Source organism: Pongo abelii, chromosome 9, assembly GCF_028885655.2.
Source record: "Pongo abelii isolate AG06213 chromosome 9, NHGRI_mPonAbe1-v2.0_pri, whole genome shotgun sequence".
Taxonomy (NCBI): Eukaryota; Metazoa; Chordata; class Mammalia; order Primates; family Hominidae; genus Pongo; species Pongo abelii.
Genome location: NC_071994.2, coordinates 39,715,079 through 39,737,325, shown reverse-complemented (window position 1 = coordinate 39,737,325; position 22,247 = coordinate 39,715,079). Strand labels below are relative to the sequence as shown.

The window sequence follows — 22,247 nt, the reverse complement described above, 5'->3', positions numbered from 1 at the left end:
GCAATCATCATGATATTCTGGATCCCACCAAAATGTTATGATTTAAACCTCCACAACAAAGGCTGTGCCCAGAAGCCTTTGTTCTGAGCAGGGTTTATTTGAAGAAAATGGAATGTGATTATAATAAGAAGCCTGGGCTGGCTGTGTCTCTCCAACTCATTAGGCTGCCGTAATGTGCATGAGGCGGTAGGGTGAAGGGAGATGGGCTGGGGAGAGGCTCATGAGTTCCACACAACACCCTGGGGCTTCACAAGGGAAAAAGAATGACAGGTGCAGAGGAGATATATGAAGTTCTCCATCAGATAGCTCCTGCAGAGTTGGAGTCCTAGCCTTCAGGGCAGAACTCTCAGGAGGTGCACTCTATCATAGTCAAAAATTCCAGTGATACATTGTTCATGAGAAAAATCAGACAAGGCAATTACAGGAAAGAGCAGGAAGCCACCTCCGTCTTCCAATCAGATTTTCAATATTTAACCATCACTTCCTAAGTACAGTTGGGCTCTCTGAATTATGCAGCATCCACAAGACTGTCGGAGAAGATTTGTTCCTAATAATGGATTTTTGCATCACAAATGAATAGGGCTCTTCGTCTTTATATTCATCTCTCTTCTCTGTGGTTACTTCTGCCTAATTTGCGTTTTTACCTGTCACTTTGCCTATAAGAAATGTGAAAAATATGAAGAATCCTCTTTTATTATCATGGCCTAATAGTGCCCAAACTGTTTGACCCTATATGAATTAAATACACTTTTTTGGATGTTTTGTTCTCCCTGTATGTAGGGTTTCAAATGGATGCAAATAATATACAGTTAAATCTGAATGTGCTCTTTCCACCAGAAGAATAAAAACAGGCACTAGTCTGCTACCAGCCTGAAGATAAGAAAATGGAAATAGGTGTAGCTGAGATAAATTTTAAAAAATGGGAGCCTTGGGCATTTTTCATAACAGCCCTGGAGTTAGTGGTTGGCTGGGAGGAGGGACTGTCCTGTGTGTGGCTTTGAAGTTATGTGGAAGTCATTCACATTTAGCATATTATTCTCAAGCTATGGGGGTAAGGGTGATGCTCATATCTCGTCGAGAGAGAATGTTCACTTACTGAAAGCCTGCCTGGACTTTGTCCTTTTCCAGGCACCATCTAACTATTAGGAGTTCTAGATCATACTTGGCATTAAGGATGTCATAACAAACTCCACTTTCTAAGGTTTCTGATCCTTAAATATAATCAAGGGAAGTAATGGTTTATTTTCATCTGCATGCATTCTCATGCCTTTGTTGAGACTATGCCAGGGAAAAGCAAGAACATCCGTTTAATGGGAAGTGTCATATCTTCCTCCGACCCACCCTCCCTTCCTTTCTTCATTCCTTCCCTCAGCAGAGATTTTCAAGTGCTTGCCATGTGCCAGATAGGCACTGTGCTAGGCTCTGGGGAAATCACAACTAACAACATGTAGCCTGTGTTTCAGGGATGATTTTATATTCCAGTATGGAATACAGAAAAGTAAACAGGCAATTGCAACTCAGTGTAATAAGTAGAATACATCTTCTGATGATAATTGTAACAATAATAGGGGTATATTTCTTAGGTCATTCTCTCAACTATCCCTTGAGCTAGGTAGTAATTTTATTCCTGTTTTACTGAAAAGGCTTGAGGCTTGGTCAATTTTGCAAGTTCATAAACTTAGCAAGTGTAAAGCTGGAATTTGAATCCTGGCCTGTGGAATTTGAATCCTGTTTGTGCAGTCCTAGAACTCGAGCACTTAACTTTGACACTAATTGGTTGCTATGGGAAAACATGGTGGTGGGAATGTACATCTAGCATAGTCTTGGAAGTCCCAGAGGGTGGTTACGGAAGGCTTCTTAGAGGAAGTTACAACTAATCTGAGGATTGAAGAGAGAATAATAGTGAAAAGAATAGGGTATGAAGAATAAGCTATATTTAGGTTGGAAACCTGGCCATTCCTACTTCTTAGCTTGGGTAAAACGTTTAACTTCTCAGCCTCAACTGCCTTATCTATTAAAAAAAAATTAGGCTAATATTATCCCTATTTCAGAGTTGTTAGAATGAAATGAGATAGCATAGCATATGTGAAAGTTTTAGCATAAGGCTTGGCATTAGGAAGACACCCAGTAAATGTTTATTTTCTACACTTTTCCAAGCAATAATAGCGTTCTGCATTTTACCACATGTACCATGGAATGTGTGATCTGCCTTAACCCAAAAGCCATGGCATAATTCAGATAGTTTAAAATGAGAGTTTAGATTATTTATTCTAATTTATATTAGTACTAACCCTAATATTGCCTTGGTTATTTTGGGCATTTCACTTATCTACTTGCCTAACAACTCATTCAACTGTTACTGGGTATATTTTAGAATAAACATTCCTGGAGGAAAAAGATGTTTGGCTATTTCTCAGAAATAACAGAGCTTGAAAGGAGCATTTATCAAAACAACTAAAAAAAAATCTCTGTGACTGGTTCCTGGATTAAAGGAAGAAGACATGAATCTAAAACATAATAAATTACTAATTGTTTCTCAAGTTCATGGCCATTTGTAACATTTAAAAATAATTATGTACATTATGATAGAATTACTTTCAGATGTAAGAAACCCCTCTTCTCCACACCATTTAATTAAACATTAGGTACTATTGAAACAAATGGATGGAATTGGTTTAGGATAAATGGTTGTGCCACTGTTACTGCAAGATGAATACTCATAAGCAAGATTCATAATCTTTCTCATTAAATCTCTTTTCCTCTTATGTGTCATATCTCAGTTAATATCACCATCCTCTAAATTACTCAGGCTAAAAACTTTGACTTATTTTTGTCTTCTCTTTGTATCAAACCAGCTGTTAAATGTGGTAGGCAGAATTCTAAGACGGTCCCCAAGATTTCTGCAACCTGGTGTAACGCTTTCTATATAATTTCTTCCCTTTAAGCATAGGTGGGACCTATGAATATGATGATGTCACTCTAGCGATTAGGTTACATTATATGGCAAAGGCAAAGGGATTTCACAGATGTAATTAAGGTCCCTAGTCACTTGATTTTGACTTAATCAAAGTGGATTATCCTAGGTGGGCCTGACCTAATCAGATGAGCCCTTTAAAACAGGGATTTAGCCTTCCTGAGCCCAGACATTTGGAGTAGCAGATGTTCTCTTGCTGGTTCTGAAGAAATAAACTGTAATGTTATCAGAAGAAAGAGCATGCGGTAAGAATATGAGAGTGACCTCTAGTAGCTAAGAGGTGTTTCCAGCCAGTAAGTACCAAGAAAAATGGGGAGGTCAGTCATATAACTACAAAAAAAATGAATTCTGCCAACAACCCAATTAAGCTTGGAAGCAGATTCTTCCCTAGTCAAACCTTCAGATAGGAATGTAACCCAACTGACACCTTTACTGCAGCCTTGTGAGACCTGAGCAGAGACCTAGCTAAGCCACACCTGGACTCAACCCACAAACTGAGATAGCAAATATATGTTGCTTTAAGTGACTGCACTTGCATTAGCTTGCTATGCAGCATAGAAAACTAACACATTAAGTTCTCTTCATTCTCCCCTTCCGGTGTCTTTATCTATCCCCTTTTCTCTATTACTATGGCCCTCATATATGTCTTCATGTCTCTCACCTGAACTAATAACTTTCTAACTAGTCTTGTCATTTTCAGTTTTTCACTTCTTCAGGAAATCCACTGCCCCCATATCCACTGTATTCTGTCTTATAGAAATGTAGTTTTGATTATATCTCCCCCTTTAAAAATTCTCATTGCTCCCAGCTTTCTCCACTGTCAAGGGAATATAGCTTTGTCATTTGGGCTATGAGTTTTTGATTTAGAGAGCTATGGATTTGAATTTAAATTCCAACACTTAACTAACTTTATGAACATGGGCAGTGAATAAACTTCTTTAAGCCTCAGTTTGTAAAGCAGAGATTATAATTTTCCCTTCCTTATAGGGTTATTGTGAGAATTAAATGAGATAATGCATGTAAAGATTATGTCACATAGTATGTGCTCAATAAATCATAGCTATTATTGTGGTTATTATATAATTAAATTCAAACTCTTATTCTGGTACTCAAAGTTACTAATGATCCTCAATAGCTTTTTCAGCCACATCTCCTACATCTTTATGCAAATCTTATGTATCAGCCGTGACAACCTATCAAAAAACTTGAAGTCCTTGGTTGCATATTATGCAATACTTTTTTTGGTCTATTTTCTTCCCTCAAATTAGAGTCCCTCCCAACCCTGCACTCTACACTTATCAAAATTTTGTTACTCTTTTCAGGCCTCCCCTGTAACTAGGGCTAGCTTTCAGCTAGCACCTATAAGTATTCCTTTACTGAGTACTTACAGCCCAAGTATGTTCTGCTTTGTTGGAGGCCCATTCTGATTTGTGGTGCCATATAACTTGTTGGTTTTTCTATCAACCCTACCTACAACCTTCCTTTTCTTTTATCTTTTGACTCAGAATTTATCTTTGTGTTCCTGCAGCCGTTTTCTTGCCCCTATGCTTAGTATGTCAAACTATGTTTTGAACTCCAACCTGCTCACATAGTTGGGTACCTCCCCATATAAAAAATGGATCATTTTTTATATTCCCAGTTCACTTGGCACATAATAAGTACTCAAAACCTTGTTGGATGATTAAGAATTAGTTTCACTGACCTCCTTCTCAGTCCTAAGAATGATGAAGCAAATTTTTGTAATGGATAATAACTACTAATGGTTAACTGGCTTTAGAAACATCTTATTTGGCTTAAATAATTAAATATTCTACATAAGAATGCATCTAAGTAAACTATGTGTGCTTTATAAAGCACAATAAAATCCGTGAAGAATCTAGATGGCCAATTTATTTAAATAAACATATCTCTATCTTTATATATGCTTCTTTGATGGAATAATTTCAGATCTTCATTGTTCCAACAAATCTTTTTATTCCAAACAATTGCATTTATTATCCTGCAAAAAGTCTTGAGATACCACCAAGTGTAGAGATCTGGAGACTTGAATCCATGTAAAGTAGGTACTGTATCTTCCCTTTCTCTCTGTTAACATACTCCTGTTGTTGCATACACTCTGCCTGGCTTCTTCTTCCATAGCCAGTTGAGGACCATTCTTGCTGGAAAATGTAGACCTCAAATAGAAATTATGCAGCCTTGCCTTCTTTTCATCTGGTAATTTTGCATAGATGTTCCCAAGAAGTATTTGAATGCTGAGGAAATCATTTTGTCTTGAGAAATATAATCTTCTTTTACTTTCTATTTCTCTCCTCGTCTGCCTCCCTCCCTCTCTGTCCCCCTCCTTTCTCACTGTCTTTCGAGGCAGGGTCTCACTCTGTCACGCAGGCTGGAGTGCAGTGGTGCGATCTCAGCTTACTGCAGCCTTGGCCTCTTGGGCTCAAAGCGATCCTTCCACCTCAGCCTCCATAGTAGCTGCAACTACAGGCACACACCACCAAGCCCAGCTAATTTTTATGTTATTTATAGAGACAGAGTTTGCCATGTTACCCAGGCTGGTCTCGAACTCCTGGACTCCGGCAATACACCTGCCTCAGCTTCCCAAAGTACAGGTGTGAGCCACTGTGCCCGGCCAACTTCATTTCTTACTGAGCACTAGCTTTTTAAAACTCTATTCTTAGAAGATAATAATAGCAATGATAGCCTTTTGTGTTATTAGTTGTATCCTCCTTTATTTCACCTTCTATTTATTTTAAGTCGGAGCTAGGCAGACTAGTTTCTTTCATGAATTTCTTACTTCTTTCTTAGAATTTTAGAGTCCATGAAATACTGTAAATAATGTGTGTGTGTGTGTGTGTGTGTGTCTTTAAAAATGCTCACTTTTTTAAAACTCAGTGCTAGGTATTTTATGTGCATTTTCTTAGTTAATATTCCCAACAAACCTACGTGATATATACTATTACTTCCTTCATTTTTCCAAGTGAAAACAACAAGCTTAGGTTAAGTGATTTTCCTAGACAGTTTGTGCTCTTTTTGCTGTTCTTGCTTTACAAAGGAAAACTCTGAGATTTAAAGAGGTTAAATATCTTGCTCAATGTCACACAACTGGTAAGTCTCGCACCTAGGATTCAAACCTATATGTTTCTTGAGTCTGTAGTCTGAGCTTTTACCCTCTGTGCTATAGCTCCTTCCTTTCCTTAGAAGTTCTTGACATCTGCTTTCTTAACATCTTCAGCACATGCCAGCCTCTGCCCTATACTTTCTTTCTTATTACAAATTCCAAGATGACATGGTAACCATTCAGTTCTTCCTTGTAAGACAGGAATTGGTCCAAAAATAGCAGTCTCTTTGCTGTATCTGTTATCATTTCAGAGATGATATTGTCAGTAAGGTAAGTAAAACAGTTTTTAACTACTTTACTTTGAGCTGCAAAGGCTTCTAGTAAATGTTGTGAGAGTTTCCCATGAACATATAGCTTACCTCTGTGCCAATTTTGTCATAGAAGCAGTCCATTATATTTAGTACATGAATGTCCCCAAGACTGTGCAGGAAATCAGATCCACACATATTGAATTGTAGACTTAGGCATTATAATGGAGGACTCTGTTTCCAGAAGAATAAAGAATCCTTAATTATACCACAACTTTTAGAAAAGACAAAAGTTGACAGGACATAGTGGTTGACATCTGTAATCCAAGCACTTTGGGAGGCTGAGATGAGAGGACTGGTTAAGCCCAGGAGTTTGAGACCAGCCTGATCAACGGTAAGACCCTATCTCTACAAAAAAAAAAAAAAAAGCAAATGGGCATGGAGGTGCATTCCTGTAGTCTCAGCTACTTGGGAGGCTGAGGTGGGAGGATTGCTTGAGCCTGGGAGGTTGAAGCTGCAGTGAGCTATGATTGCACCACTGCACTCCAGCCTGGATGACAGAGTGAAAGAAAAGATAAAATAAAAGTTGATGATGTCCTACTTTTTAATTCAATTTCTTTAATATTAGTTTGTTCCTTTATAACCAAGCATCAATTTGGCACCTTGACCCCAATGACCTCAATTGATGGCAAAGGCTCTACTATTTTTGTTTTCAGACAGGATTTCACTCTGTCACTTATGCTGGAGTGCAGTGGTATGATCACAGCTCACTGCAGCCTTGACTTCCTGGGTTCAAGTGGTCCTCATACCTCACCTTCCAGAGTAACTGGGACTACAGGCATGTGCCACCACCCCAGGCTAATTTTTTATTTTTTTGTAGAAACAGGGTCTCACTATGTTGCCCAGGCTGGGATGGGCTACTTTTGACATACCTAATGACCTCAATCTTGGTTTTAATTGTAATAAGTTTAGGAAAATATATTCTTTATTAGTAGCATTAATATGTTCACCCTTTTATTCCACACTCATATTTTAGAAAATAACTACAGAGATATAATAGATACTCATAATTGCATAAACACTGTACTAAGGTCAAAGGTGGCTACATTGTTAAAACTAAGCTGTTTTGGCCAACCAATGGCCAATTTCACCCAATGATAGCTTGAAACATTTTTCAAAAGTTCATGGATGGCTTAATACTTAGGTGGTGGGTTCACAGGTGCAGTAAACCACCATGGCACAAGTTTACCTATCTAACAAACCCACACTTCCTGCGCATGTATCCTGGAACTTAAATTAAAAATTTAAAAAAGTTCATGGATGAATGTCCAAATTCAAGTATTAAAGTAAATTTAGGAGTATAAATATATCATTATGAAAACTCAGGGCTGCCAGTGTATTTTAAAAAGGCATTGATTATCTGTAATTTTTATTTGATTGAATAGGCTGTAGCATTCTTCTATAATGATTAACTCTGTTTCTCTCTCACTTTGTCTTAACCCAAATGGTCTTCACTATGCTCCTGGTGACAAGTTTAAGAGTTCCCATTAAGATTATATCTTATGTATCACTGGGCTTTCCCCCTTCCTTTTATATTTAATCCATTCATTTCCAGAAGAAATTCTCTTTAGTTGTCATATTCTTCACAGGAATTATACCAAATATTAATAATATCTCATTTATTATTGTTAGCATCAATGGTAGAGTTACCATATAATTTCTTACCTACATCAGAAAATGTGTGAGAGTGAAAGGGAACACTATTAATTGTTACTTTCTTACATTAAAGTATCAAATTTACCCTTGTTATCTGTCTTAGGGTCTTTATTTGCAACAAACATAAATCCACTGAAATTAACTTAACTAAATGAAGAATTTATTGGAAGGGAATGGGGATGGCTTATTAAACCCTAGGATAAGAAATGAAGCTGAGACTTTTGAGAATCTGAACCCAGCACATGGAAGGCCAAGAGCTTGACGTGTTGCTCTCTGCTTTTGAGGGGTCATAGATTACTAACTTAGTGATTAAGTCCATGCCTTTTTTAGGAGCCATAAGTAATGAACCATTCTCAGAATGAATAGATCAAGAATGCCATGGGGTGTCTTTCCATTACCATTATATACATATTTATTGCTGTCGTAGTTCATTTTTCATGTTTTCACAAACACCTGTAATTTGCCAGGTAAGCATGCTGCCATGTACATAATAGATGATGAGTAAACATTTGTTGAATGAATTAGTATTATAACTCACTTTTAGAATGCTGTCACATTCCTTCTTTTATATGAAGATGTGACAGTGACATCTGTCCCTCCATTGACTGATGATGCACATCAGTATTGCCCTGGGCAGGATTGATGTGACTGATCTGACACTTTATCTTTGTGTTCCCTGCAGACTTTAATTTTCCACCTAACACATGAAAATCTTAGAAGATCAAATAACACTAGTCCAGGATAATTATCTTCAAAAACCATTTGATTAGTTTTCTTTGAAAGTCAGGCTTACTGACTTGAAAAAAAACTTTTTTTCAAGTAATTGAGCAGTTTGAATTAATTAAAAGTCTGAATTAACAAAATCTGCCAGAATAGACTTCATTTAAATTTTTTTTGTAGAAATTACAAAAGTGCCAGGAATTTAATGCTTTGAGTGACATCCTTGTGAGATTAGGTCAATAAAAAGCTGGAGAAAACAGGCAGAAGTTTTTTCGCACAATTGTTCTATACCAGACCCTCCCTGGGACCCTGGTCTTTGGATCTGCTTTCCTCCCAGCATCTTAGCAAGTCCTTTCTGATTCCCACCCAAACTCTTCTGCTTCCATTACCAACAATTCCAACTGGCTTTCTAGCATCTATCGTTAAGTATCTCTTGACATCCCTTTGTGAAAACATTAATTGTTGCCTCTACTACATGATTTAGCTCCGCCTCCCACACTACAGACTAAGACTGATTACCAATTATGCACTGCTGGTAAAGATTTGGTTCCTAATTGTGAGGATACATTGTTTTTGTTTGTTCATTTGTTTGTTTGTTTTTTGTTGTTGTTGATGTTGTTGAGATGGAGTCTCACTCTATTGCCCAGGCTGGAGTGCAGCAGCACAATCTTGGCTCACTGCAACCTCTGCCTCCCGGGTTCAAGCGATTCTCCTGCCTCAGCCTCCCAAGTAGCTGGGACTACAGGCACATGCCATAACACCTGGCTAATTTTTGTATTTTTAGTAGAGATGAGGTTTTGCCATGTTGGCCAGGCTGGTCTTGAACTCCCGATCTCAGGTTATCTGCCTGCCTCTGCCTCCCAAAGTGCTGAGATTACAGGCGTGAGCCACCGCACCCGGCCTCATTGTTCATCGTTACTATATTTCCAAGCATGGATCTTTGTATCTGCCCTAATGAAGAGATACAACTTGTTTATTATTGTTAGCATCAAAAGTAGAGTTACCATATAATTTCTTACCTACATCAGAAAATATGTAAGAGTGAAAGGGAACACTATTAATAATTACTCTGGAATAACAGGTGCACATCAGGATTGCCCTGGGCAAATTGAGACTATTGTCACCCTAATCATTACCGATTATCTGGCTTCTCTAGGAAAATATTTTGTTTCTGTATTGAGATTCATTTATTTTTCTTCATGTGTTTAAGTCTCTTTTTGAGTTTGCTAATTTCTGGAAATAAGCAATTCAGTAAGTAGATTAGAGATCAGTCTTATTGAAATGCTCTTTAGTCCTTTTTGTCCGACATCTTAGTGAGGCTGCGGTGTCTGCTGCTGCTGTCCGAGCTTCGCAATGCCGCCCAAGGACGACAAGAAGAAGGACACTGGAAAGTCGGCCAAGAAAGACAAAGACCCAGTTAACAAATCCGGGGGCAAGGCCAAAAAGAAGAAGTGGTCCAAAGGCAAAGTTCAAGACAAGCTCAATAACTTAGTCTTGTTTGACAAAGCTACCTATGACAAACTCTGTAAAGAAGTTCCCAATTGTAAACTTATAACCCCAGCTGTGGTCTCTGAGAGACTGAAGATTCGAGGCTCCCTGGCCAGGGCAGCCCTTCAGGAGCTCCTTAGTAAAGAACTTATCAAACTAGTTTCAAAGCACAGAGCTCAAGTAATTTACACCAGAAATACCAAGGGCGGAGATGCTCCAGCTGCTGGTGAAGATGCATGAATAGGTCCAACCAACTGTACATTTGGAAAAATAAAACTTTATTAAATTAAAAAAAAAGAGAAATTGCTCTTTAAAAGCGAACAAACGCCATGCCAAAACCTTAGACTGAAAACTAAGGAACATTTGACATTTTACAAATACTTGACATGGACACTTTTCTTTTAAAAGTAAGGAATTGATCACCTTGTCAGAAGGAGTTATCTACTTTTTTCTTTATTCACAAATAATTACTAGTTTATGTACATTAGGATCACATTAAGTCCTTAGGGTTTTTTTTTAGAAGCCCCTGTGACATAGACCAGTATGGATCATAATGTAAAGTTCTGTAATAGAAACATGCATCCAAAATTGACTAAGTAGTTTTGCCTCTTTTATGTAGCAATTTCTAAATTTTTAAGTTTTGGATAATTCTTTATATATACATTATATACATATATATATATAGAATATCTGAATTGATAATTACCTCACAGACCATCTAATTCGGTGGTTTTCCCCCTTGGCTGCATATCTGAATATTTGGAGAGCTTTAAAAAAAATACTGTCTTTCCTATCTCCAGAAATTCTAATTTAAGTGGTCTGGGATGGAACCCAGGCATTTAAAAAATGCCTCAGGTGATTCTCATGAGCAGTTGGGGCTGAGGTGTCTCTGATTTAATTCAACCCTGGTGTTTCACATCTGAGAAAATTGAGGCCCCTCTTACTTAGCTGTTACTGTAGGTTAACAATCTAAATATCCCTGTGAATCTCTAGATGTTTTTAAAAGGGCTCTGCAAATGTGACATCACCTTCTTTATTTAGAACTGATCATAATTTTTATGGCTTCCAACAGATGTCTTGGTTTCTTGAATTATCCTTTCACGTCATGGGGCTTCTAAGGCACTTGCTGCCAAAGGAGCCGGAAGGTATGACTCTTTTTCTGTTCTCCAGGTAGTAGAGCATATTTTAGCTTTTTTATTTCTTGCCAGTTTTCTTGCTTCACTTTCTTCATTTATCTTTTGTCCACTAAAGTTTGTCTTCTAACACTTTAGATTATGTGTATTACATGCCTGAAGATGTCAAACTTCAAAAATACTTCTCTTTTGCCTTTATATTTGAATGATAGTTTAGCTCAGGGGTCAGCAAATTATGGCCCAAGGGCCAAATCCAATAAGCTGCCTGTTTTTATAAAGTTTTATTAGAACACAACCATGCCCATTGATTTATATGTTGTCCACAGCTGCTTTCAGGCACAACAGCAGAATTGAGTAGCTGTAACAGAGATTGTACGAGCTGCAAAGCTGAAAATATTTACCATCTGGTCCTTTACTTTAAAAGTTTCCTGACTGGTTAGCTAATTAAACTCTCTGGACTGCAAGAAATTTTTAGGCATTGCGCCTCTGTCTTCTAAAGGTAAATAAAGCTGTAGAGATATCAGAGGTCAACTTGATTCCCACCTACACTTCCATTACCTACATTAATGACTTGATCTTTTTGCATGATTAAAGGGTTTTTTCCTTTATCTCTGAAATCTCATAACTTTTAGGCTAATCTTAGTGTCCCTTATTCTTCATCAGTTTTTCTTATCACACTGTACATTTGATTCTTTTTTGTTATTTTTGAATGTCGTTTTGAACACCTATAATCCAAGGATGCCAGTTATCTACCTTTTCATTGAACTTTGATGGGCTTGTATAGTTCTATCTTTTTTCATATATATTCCTATTGCTTACTTTTTTAGCCCCATATTCTGTATATCTTATAGTATTTTCAGTAATGCCTATTCATCTTTTCCCTGGCTCTTGTATCTCTGCTTTAAGATTGTTAAAAATTCTTAAAATATATGACAATATGCTTGATCATAATTTTGTCTGCCTGGTGACAACATTTTTTTTTTTTAAACAAATGTTCCTTCTTCATCTGTCATTTGTTTTTTCTGTTTCCTCCCTCCTTTTCTTCTTGCAATATCTTTACATAGTTTGTATACTGGTTTCTTTTTAATCACTGTTTATCTTTCAATGAGATAAGTTCTTTCTGACTATTTGCAGGGGATAGGACAGGGTTATGTTCTGAGCTATAAAGAATTTTCTATGGTTCATGGTTCTGGCATAAACTACTGATTTTATCCTTCAACACTCATTTCTCCTTTCTTCTAAAACAATAGAAACCAGGTTCTATTCATTGTCACTGTGCTCAGCTATAGCCCTAAAATTATCAACTTTCCTTGCAGGGGGTTATAGCCATGTGACTAATCTTTGTCCGAGAATATATAAAGCAAAAGTGTTGAGTTGGCTTTTGGGTAAGTACCTTAAATGTGAGAGGGGAATGGAGCCTTCTTCCTCATCTCTGCAGCCTAGAATATGGATTTAATGACCAGAGCTCCAGAAGCCATCTAAAACCGTGAGGTGTGCTTGAAGATGGAAGCCATGTACAGAGGGTAGCAGAGCAGAAAGTTAGGAGCCTGGCTTCCTGATGACACCATGAAGCCACTATACAAATCTTATTCCTGGAAATTTTTAAACAAAAAATAGCTTTTTTGAGATATAACTTATATATACAGTTCACCCCTTGAAAGTGTATAATCCAGTGGTTTTTAGTTTGTTCACAGAGTTGTGCAACCATCACCACAATCAATTTTAGAACATGTGAAATTCTTTTAAATGAGAGAAAAATAATCATGTTAAAGTTTTTTGGGTTTTTTTGTTACGTAGTTGAACTTCATCTTAACTGATATGGTAATAAAGCTTTTTATAACACAGAGTTGTGTGAGTGTGAGTATGTGGGTATGCAAGATAATCGCTTTGCCTTTATTTTTTCACTGCTTACCAAAAGTGCCAGCTTAGAGTTCAGGATCTTCCTCTATCCTGCCTCATCTCACCAATAACTTGCTTCCTGTTGAAATGTCATGTCTGTGCGCTTCTGCTTTCAGTCCCAGCTTCACTACTTCTCTAAGGTGCCGAACAAGCACCAAAGAAGTTTCCCCTCTAAGCCTGCATGTTCCAACACCATTGTTCAGACAAGAAATTGATGGTTGCTGTCCCACTTCTTAGGAGAGCACATGCTCTGCAGGGTTGTCGGGGCTCTGCATTTTCCAGTGGGTCCTGATTTTGTCTTCCCCATGGGCCAATTTAATGGGCTCTTCCCACTGGGCTCTTCCCAGTAGACTCTGCATTAGGCAGCCCCTTCCTCACAGAGCATGGTTCAGATTTACAGTCATTTCCTAGTTTTCTCAAGGATGGAACTTGCATTCTGTTTTCCTTCTTCTGCTTGTTGCAGTGTGACTTTGGAGAAGAGAAAGGAGACAGATGTTTTTACTTCACCATTTTAAAACCAGAAGTCTCCTTGCTTAATTTTAAAATAACTCTTTTTTATTTATTTAGCAAAGGATATATGGTCACCAATCAGTGGTAACTATTAACATTTTGGAGAATATTTTTCCAAATTTTCTCTCCCTCAATCTCTCTCTCTCTCTCTCTCTCAACCTATTTAATTTCTGGAAAACATGATATGGAATTATTAAATAGTCTACAACTTTATTTTTAATTGGCCTTTTGCATCTCAGTGTATGAATATACCATGAGTTATTAACCAGTCCCCTAGTTTGGGCCACAGGCTACAGGGTTGAAGAGCATTACCTCAACTCTAGTGGTGAGGTTGAAATAATTACTGAGCTCTAGGGCTCTCATATGAACATACGCACAAAAGGCCACAAACTTTCAAGGACTGGCATACCTGCTCTGCTGGGGGTTCCCAACACCATAAGACCCAATGGCCCTCTCTACTTCCCATTGAAGTCTTTTAAAAAAATACTTTTAAAATTTTAAACCAATTTTAGACTTATGAAATAGTAAAAGTAGTACAGAATTCCTTATATTCCTTACCCCATGTTCCTTAAAGTTAACATCTTACATAAGCATAATAAAATGATCAGGAACAGGATATTAACATTGGTACAATGCTGGCAACTAAACAGAAGACCTTATTTGAATTTCATCAATGTTTCCATTAATGCCTATTTTCTGTACTAGGATGCTAACAGTGATCCCAGATTGCATTTATTTATTTCTCCTTAGTTTCTTTCAGTCTGTAACAGTCTCTCAGTCTTTCGTTTTTGTGTGTGTGTGTGTGTGACATTCACACTTTTAATAAGTACCAGTCAGTTAATTTGTAGAATATCATTCAATTTGGAATGTTTTCTCATGATTGGATTGAGGCTGTGTGTTTTTGGCAAGAGCACTACAAAAATACACCTGTATCTTTCTCAAGGTATCATTATCCAGGAGTAATGATCTTGATATGTCTTATTGCTGGTGATGTTTATCTTGATCAGTTGTTTAAGTCGGTATCTGATCAGTTAGGCAAAATTAATGTTTTTTTAGCCACACAGTGGCCTATCAAGACACTATCTCCCATATTTACTTAGGTTAGTTACCCATCCATTTCAGTGTGGTTATGTTATTCATTTGTGTATGATTAGGTTCATTTGTTAGTGTTTCTGCTCGGTTCTGGGTCTCCTTTCCTTGCATTCTGGTTGATTTTAAGTTTTTGTTTATTTTGAGGATACGTGAAGGGTTTGTGAAACTGTGGTTCTAGGAGTCAGAGCTATACAAAAATAGTACTTGGAGAAGTGTGACTCCTTCCTCATCCCTAAAACTCTTGTTTCCATTCATCTCTTTTCTTCTCTTTTTCCACTTGCTTCCTTAGGTAACCACACTACTAAGCTTCTATTTATCCTTCTTTTAGATCTTTTGCACAAAAGAGCAGACACCTTTGTATTTTCTGTCTTCTTCTTATGTCCTAGAGATACTCTTCTGGGCCTTGCTTTTTTCACTTAACAATATGTCCTGGAAATCATGCCATGCCAATTCACAGAGACCTTCTTCATTCTTTTTTTACCACTTCATAGTATTTCATGGTGTGGATGTATCATAGTTTATTCAACCACTTTACTATGTATGGGCATTTGGGTTGCTTCCAGTATTGTACAGCTACAAACAAAGCTGCAATGAATAACCTTGTATATATGTATTAATATGTAGTTGAAAGTATATCTTTGGGGTAGATTCCTAGAAGTGAGATTGCTGGGTTGAAAGGTAAAAATGTATGTAGTTTTGTTAGGTATTGCCAAATTTATTTCCAGAAGGGTTGTACCATTTGCATAATTGGTACATAAAACCCATAAAAATGACTTTTTCCTCACAGCATCACCAACAGAATGTGTTGTCAAGTTTTTAAACTTTAACCAGTCTGGTGAGAAATGATACTTACTGTGTTTTAATTTGTATTTCTCTAATTATGAATGAATTTCAGCATTTTCCCATATATCTGAAGGCCATTTTTAATGTCCAGTTTTTGTGAATTGCCCATTCATGTCTTTTCCCATTTTTTATATTTTTAATTTTAATTTTTTTTTTGAGACAGAATTTCTCTATTGCCCACGCTGGAATGCACTGGTGTGATCATGGCTCGTGGCAGCCTCCAACTCCTGGGCTCAAGTAATCATTTTGCCTCGGCTTCCCCAGTAGCTGGAACTATAGGGACATACCACCATGCTCTATTATTATTATTATTATTTTGGTAGTGATGGGGGTCTCACTATTTTGCCCAGGCTGGTCCTGAATTCCTGGGCTCAAGTGATCCTCCTTCCTTGCCCTCCCAAAGTGCTGGGATTACAGATATGACCCACCACACCTGTCCTCCTATTTTTTTAAATTGAGTTTTCAGTCTTTTGTATCTCAGTTATTAAGAGTTCTTCATATGTTAAAACTATTAGCCCTTTGTCTGTGGTATATGTTGTAAATCTTTTCTCTCAGTTTTGTCAGTTGCTTTTTGACTTTCTTTGTAGTGCTTTTGTTATATAAAATATTTTTTATTTTCAAGTAGTAAAATTGATAAATTTTGTTTTTTATTGCCTCTGTTTTTTTTTACTTTTTATTGCCTTGGGATTTTGAGTCATCCTTAGAAAACTTTTCCCTACACTGAGATTAAAAATGAGTTTACCCATAGTTTCTTCTACTACTTTTACAGTTTTATTTTTAAATATTTAGATCCTTAATTTATTTGAAGTGTATTAATATGGATGATGTGAGAAATGGATCTAATTTTGTCTTTCTCCAAATGGCTACCCAGGACCATTTGTTTAAGAGTGTTCATCTTTACTCCAGTGATTTGAGCTTATAAATGAGAACATGATATTTTGTTTTCTGTTCCTGCATTAATTCTCTTGGAATAATGGCCTCCAGCTGCATCCATGTTGCTGCAAAGGAAGTGATTTCATTCCTTTTATGACTGTATAGTATTCTATGGTATATATGTACTATATTTTCTTTATCTAATTCAGTGTGGATGGACACCTAGTTTGATTCCATGTCTTTGCTATTGTGAATAGTGCTGCGATGAACACACAAGTGTATATGTCTTTTTGGTGGAACAACCTATTTTCTTTTCGATATATACCTAGTAATGGCATTGCTGAGTTGATTGGTGGCTCTGTTTTAAGTTTTTTGAAAAATCTCAGCCGGGCAAAGTGGCTGATGTCTATAATCCCGGCACTTTGGGAGACTGAGGTAGGCAGATCACTTGAGGTCAGGAGTTCCAGACCAGACCAGCCTGGCCAACATGGCAAAATCCCATCTCTACAAAAATACAAAAATTAGCTGGGTGTGGTGGCACATGCCTGTAATCCCAGCTACTCAGGAGGCTGAGGCAGGAGAATCACTTGAACCCGGGAGGCGGAGGTTGCAGTGAGCCAAGACCATACTACTGCACTCCACCCTGGGCAAAAGAATGAGATTTCATATTTAAAAAAAAATTATCAAAACTGCTTTCCACAGTGGCTGAACTAATTTACATTCTCATCAACACTGTATAGGCATTCCCTTTTCTCCACAACCGTGCCAGCATTTGTTTTTTGACTTTTTAATGATTGCCATTTTGACTGCTATGACATGGTATCTCATTGTGATTTTGATTTGCATATCTCTGATGATTACTGATGTGGAGCATTTTCCCATTTATTTGTTGGCTACTTATATGTCTTCTTTTTAGAAGTGTCCATGTCTTTTGCCCACTTTTTCATGAGTTTTTTTTTTCTTATTGAGTTTTTTAGGTTCCTTATAGATTCTGGATATTAGACATTTGTTGGATGCATAGTTTGTCAGTATTTTCTCCCATTCTGTAGGTTATCTGTTTACTCTGTTGATAGTTTCTTTTGCTGTGCAGAAGCTCTTTAGTTTAATTAGGTCCCACTTGTCAATTTTTGTTTTTGTTGCAATTGCTTTTGAGGACTTGGTCATAAATTCTTTCCCAACACTGATATCCAGAATGGTGTTTTCTAGGTTTTCTCCTAGGATTCTTAGAGTTTGAGGTCTTACATTTAAATCTTTAATTCATTTTAGTTTTTGTAAATGATAAAAGGTAGCAGTCTGGTTTCATTCTTCTGCATATGGCTAGCTAGCTATACCAGGACCATTTATTGAACAGGAAGTCCTTTCTCCATTGCTTATTTTTGTTGATTTTGTTGAAGATCAGATGGCTGTAGGTGTGCAGCTTTATTTCTGGGTTCTCTATTCTGTTTAATTGGTCTACGTGTCTGTTTTTGTACCAGTACAATGCTGCTTTGGTTACTGTAGTCTTATAGTCAGGTAATGTACCTTTGAAGTCAGGTAATGTGATGCCTCTGGCTTTATTCTTTTTTGCTTAGGATTGCTTTGGCTATTTGGGCTCTTTTCTGGTTCCACGTGAATTTTAGAATAGTTTTTTTCTAATTCTGTGAAAAATGACATTGGTAGTTTGATAAGAATAAGTGCTGAATCTGCAGATGGCTTTGAGCTGTATGGCCGTTTTAACAATATTAATTCTTCCAATCCATGAGGCTGGAATGTTTTTCCATTTGTTTGTGTAATCTGTGATTTCTTTCAGCAGTGAGAAAACTGACATCTTTATACTGTTGGCTTACCTCAACCAAGAACATTTTATTTTATTTTTTTTTTCAGTTTTTCTGGAGTAATTTACAATTTTTTTGTGGAGTCTTTTGGTTGATCTAGAACTAGGAAAAGACTGTCCTAGGCCATAAGTGGTCAGGAAAAAAAAAAATACACTAGAAAATGTATCAAGGATCTGGTAAACCTGCTTACATTGTCTCACAGTACTTCACAACCACTCTGTAAAGCAGGCATTGTTAGCTACATTTTACAAATGGTTATAATGAGCTTTAAGTATTAAATAAATAGAAAGTGGTCAATAGTGAAGGCAGGATATAAATTTATGTGCCCGTATGTCTCCACTCCATATATTATTTGCAAGAGCATGCCAGGTAATGGAACATCTAGGGAAGGAAGCATTGATAATAAAGTTTAAAATCTTCAGAATGAGGCTAGAATGGTGGTTAGCTTAGATCCAGTATTAGAACCCAGTGTTGAGCCTGGTATTTAGTTCTGCACACTTCACTTTTAGAGGGATATGGCTAGGCTTGGATAGCAAAAAGATTTCATCCTCTTGTTAACACTAATTGATTGATCAGAGCTAGAGAGCTGTGCTGAAATTGATTACAAGACTTCATCTGGGCATAGTAGTACGTAGGGATCAATAAGCAATGTTTTCCATGAGTATGAAGATAGGGAAATGGGGTATATCAGCTATCTGTCAGTCAAACTTGGGCTATACAACAAGTCCAAAGGGAAGTGACAAAGATGGGGTGGGAACTTTATAAGCATGCCATGGAATGGAAGTTTTGAAATCCAGGGTTGGGATGGAGGAAGCTTTGCTAGTTTTTGTTGTTGTTGTTGTTGTTTTTAACGTTTGAAAAAAAAGTCATGTCAGCTTTTTATGTGTGATTCCTGTGGTTAGAACAATGATATTGTGTAGAGTGCCAACTCAGGTTCCATAGAAGGAAGAACTTTTCTAATAATTAGAGTTGCCTAAATATGGGGGAAAATGGCCTGGCAGCAATCATGCACTTGCTGACTTTTCAGTGTGACATAGACATTGAGAGTTCAGGCTTTGGGATCATAAGATCATAGGTTACTTGTGTTGTCAAGTCAAATTACAGAAGCCGAATCCCTCCATTATATGTACTCCTAACCCTCTAGAGCATGATGTAGGACTTATTTTACATTTATTTGTGTGATCCTTTGCTTAAAATACATCTTTCTCAGCACATGAGTACTCCAATGATGGCAGTGACTGTTCTGCTCATAGTACGTGGCACAGAATAAATGCTCAATAAATATTTGCTGAATGAATGAATGAATGAATGAATGTAGGTTTGTCACTCTCAGTTGTTCCCTCCTGGGAGCTACTATCAATCTTGTGCTTCAGTCACTTGCTTTGATGTGCCAAAATATGTTAACCAGTAGGGGCCCCAAGAGACACAGAAGTCACAGAATGGTGACACTCATGCTTTGTGTCCCTGATGCCAGTTTCACTCATGGATCAAGGGAGGGATGAGGCAGGGGAGAAGGGATGTTCAGAAGATAAGTGAGGGAGGGGTGGTAATCTCCTGATAGTTGTTCTTTCAGACTTTGTACTTCCCTTTTAGAAACCTCATCATACTTCTGTTAGTTGTTGAATATTGTCTTTTCTACCAGATCCTCCCTGTTCAATTTCTAATTTTTCTGTTATGCAGTGTGCCCCATGAGGGTAGGGACCATGTTTTCCTTAATTATTTCTGTAACCTGAGCACCTAGAACAGTGCCTGGTGTGTAGTAAGTACTCAATAAATTTTTGTGAGATGAATAAATAAATAAATGAAATGTGGTCTAGAATCTGTGTGCCCAATAAAGTAGTGTATGAGATATTAGGACATGCAATACACAGTCTCTGTTTTCAAGTTGCTTGTGGCCTAGATAGATACTTAGGAATATGCAGACAAAACTCTAATACACAAAGAAAAAAGGCACTGAAGCAGAAATTAAGTTTAAATCTTTGTCCACACTGATTTGCCTGTGAATAGGATTTCAGTGACCAATAAAAATTACCCTGCTCCTTTATGGTGCGTTGTCATAAAGTATATGCACCCCTGTCTTTTCTTGTATCTTCTAGTAGCAAAAGAACACAAGGCTGCAACTTAAAAGTCCAGCATGTAGTCTCTTCAGTTTCCCTCAACTGTGACAGGTTAGTGGGGAGCAATAATTCAAAGCGATCTTTCTAGAGGTAATCTTGAAAATTCTTAGAAAAATCTAAATTGCAAAGTGAATATACAAGGGGGTAATTGTGCAAGCTTCTTCAGCCCAAGATGCTTCAAAAATACTGAGTCATCACCAAGGCCAGAAAAATAGACCTTATCTTATATAACCACACATTGAACTTAAAATATGTAAAGGGAAATTAAAAATTTTTTGCATATTACACAAAACAAGTCCCTGAGAAGCCAGAGAATGATATCTTGGCTAAAGGAGTATTTGATGTTAGTTGAACTGTAAATTTTTAGGAATTTAATATTGATTACAGTTATATACAAAGAGGACATGAGGAATGTGATGGGCTGCCATCAGCCAGGAGAGACTGTTGTACTTGGAACCATAAGAAACATGTGTGAGTGGTCAGGGTGCTGGAAGAATAGGACTGAAATAGGCTGTCAAGAATGCATGAATGATTAATATGTAAGTGCAGTGATGTGGATTGGAATATATTGCAAATTTGATTGAGTGGGAAAAGTGGGAGGGGAGACTTAGTGCCTCTAAATGTATGTGAGATTGTTTTAATATCATGCATTAATAGATACTAGCCAGATCCATTAAGAGGTTGTCACCAAGACTCATCAGTTTTTCTTACCTTATATTTCTTGTATTCACTCTTCATTTCCTCTGCCTTTTCTCTAGTTTGGACCACACATTTCATGTCTTGGCTATTTCTATAGTTTTCCAGTTAATCAACATGACTAGTATTCCCCAAATTGGGTTGACAACATCTAAAACCACCAGGTCAGTATTTCTAAAACAGCATTTTTCTGTCTTAATCCTTCATTGTCCTTCTCTCCAATCCCCCAATATTACCCAGAATAGTGGGTTTCAAACTGTGTCCTACGATCATACATAGTATGCTCCAGAAAGAGAGATTATGTTGGTTTTTACTCAATGAATATCTTTCTGTCACTTAGCACAATGTGGAGGCAGAAGAAGTATTCAATGAATATTTGTTGAATGAGTGAATGAGGTGGCTCATTGGTTGCTGGGAAATGGAATTAGGGAAAGACAAGAAATTGGATTCTGGGGCTCCTACTTCCTATCCAATCAGCAGCTCCATTATTATCTGCTTATTATGTAGGTGTTTTGAGTAAGTTTTGTCTGAAAAAGAGTCCTGTTGCTCTAAGTATTTGAAAGCCAATTAACTAAAAATATTTTAACTCTTACACCTAACATACAAATCCTAAATTAATCTTTCAAAGGAACCTGCTAGTACTCCCCAAAGTACAGAGAATATAATGTGGTTTGTTGTTGTTGTTGTTGTTGTTGCTGCTGCTGCTGCTGTTTTTTTTTTTTTTTTGACCAGCAATCCTTTCCAAAACCCCATGGGTCTATGGGGCTGCCATATTTGTTGGTATATGATCCCATTCCTGAGAAATAGGTTTTAACCCAGGCCTGGCCAGTTGTAATGTCTTGACATCCAGGCCTGAATTTGTTTGTGGGTAGGTACCTGACCCCAGCTGGGCTATTTGTTATCCTTTCCTGGGATTTTAAACAGTTTTTATCAGAAACCAAGCAATAACAATCTGATCATTTCTGTGGCTAACGTTTTTCCCCTGGTGGCTAACATTAAGAGAAAC

General features: G+C 37.3%; 1 protein-coding gene and 1 long non-coding RNA gene across 6 annotated transcripts in view; both read left to right on the top strand.

Annotated features, from left to right (window-relative positions):
• Positions 1-22,247, top strand: part of LOC129048656 (uncharacterized) — a 194,859-nt gene that overhangs the window by 61,975 nt on the left and 110,637 nt on the right. The gene's annotated exons all lie outside the window — the stretch shown is intronic.
• Positions 10,082-10,567, top strand: LOC100449433 (small ribosomal subunit protein eS25-like). Its single transcript, XM_054524563.2, has one exon. It carries the CDS (start codon positions 10,130-10,132, stop codon positions 10,502-10,504), a length of 375 nt encoding a protein of 124 aa, XP_054380538.1. The 5' UTR covers positions 10,082-10,129; the 3' UTR covers positions 10,505-10,567.

Excerpts from the sequence above, each read along its gene's own strand:
- LOC100449433 (XM_054524563.2), top strand. The coding sequence starts at position 10,130 with ATGCCGCCCAAGGACGACAAGAAGAAGGACACTGGAAAGTCGGCCAAG.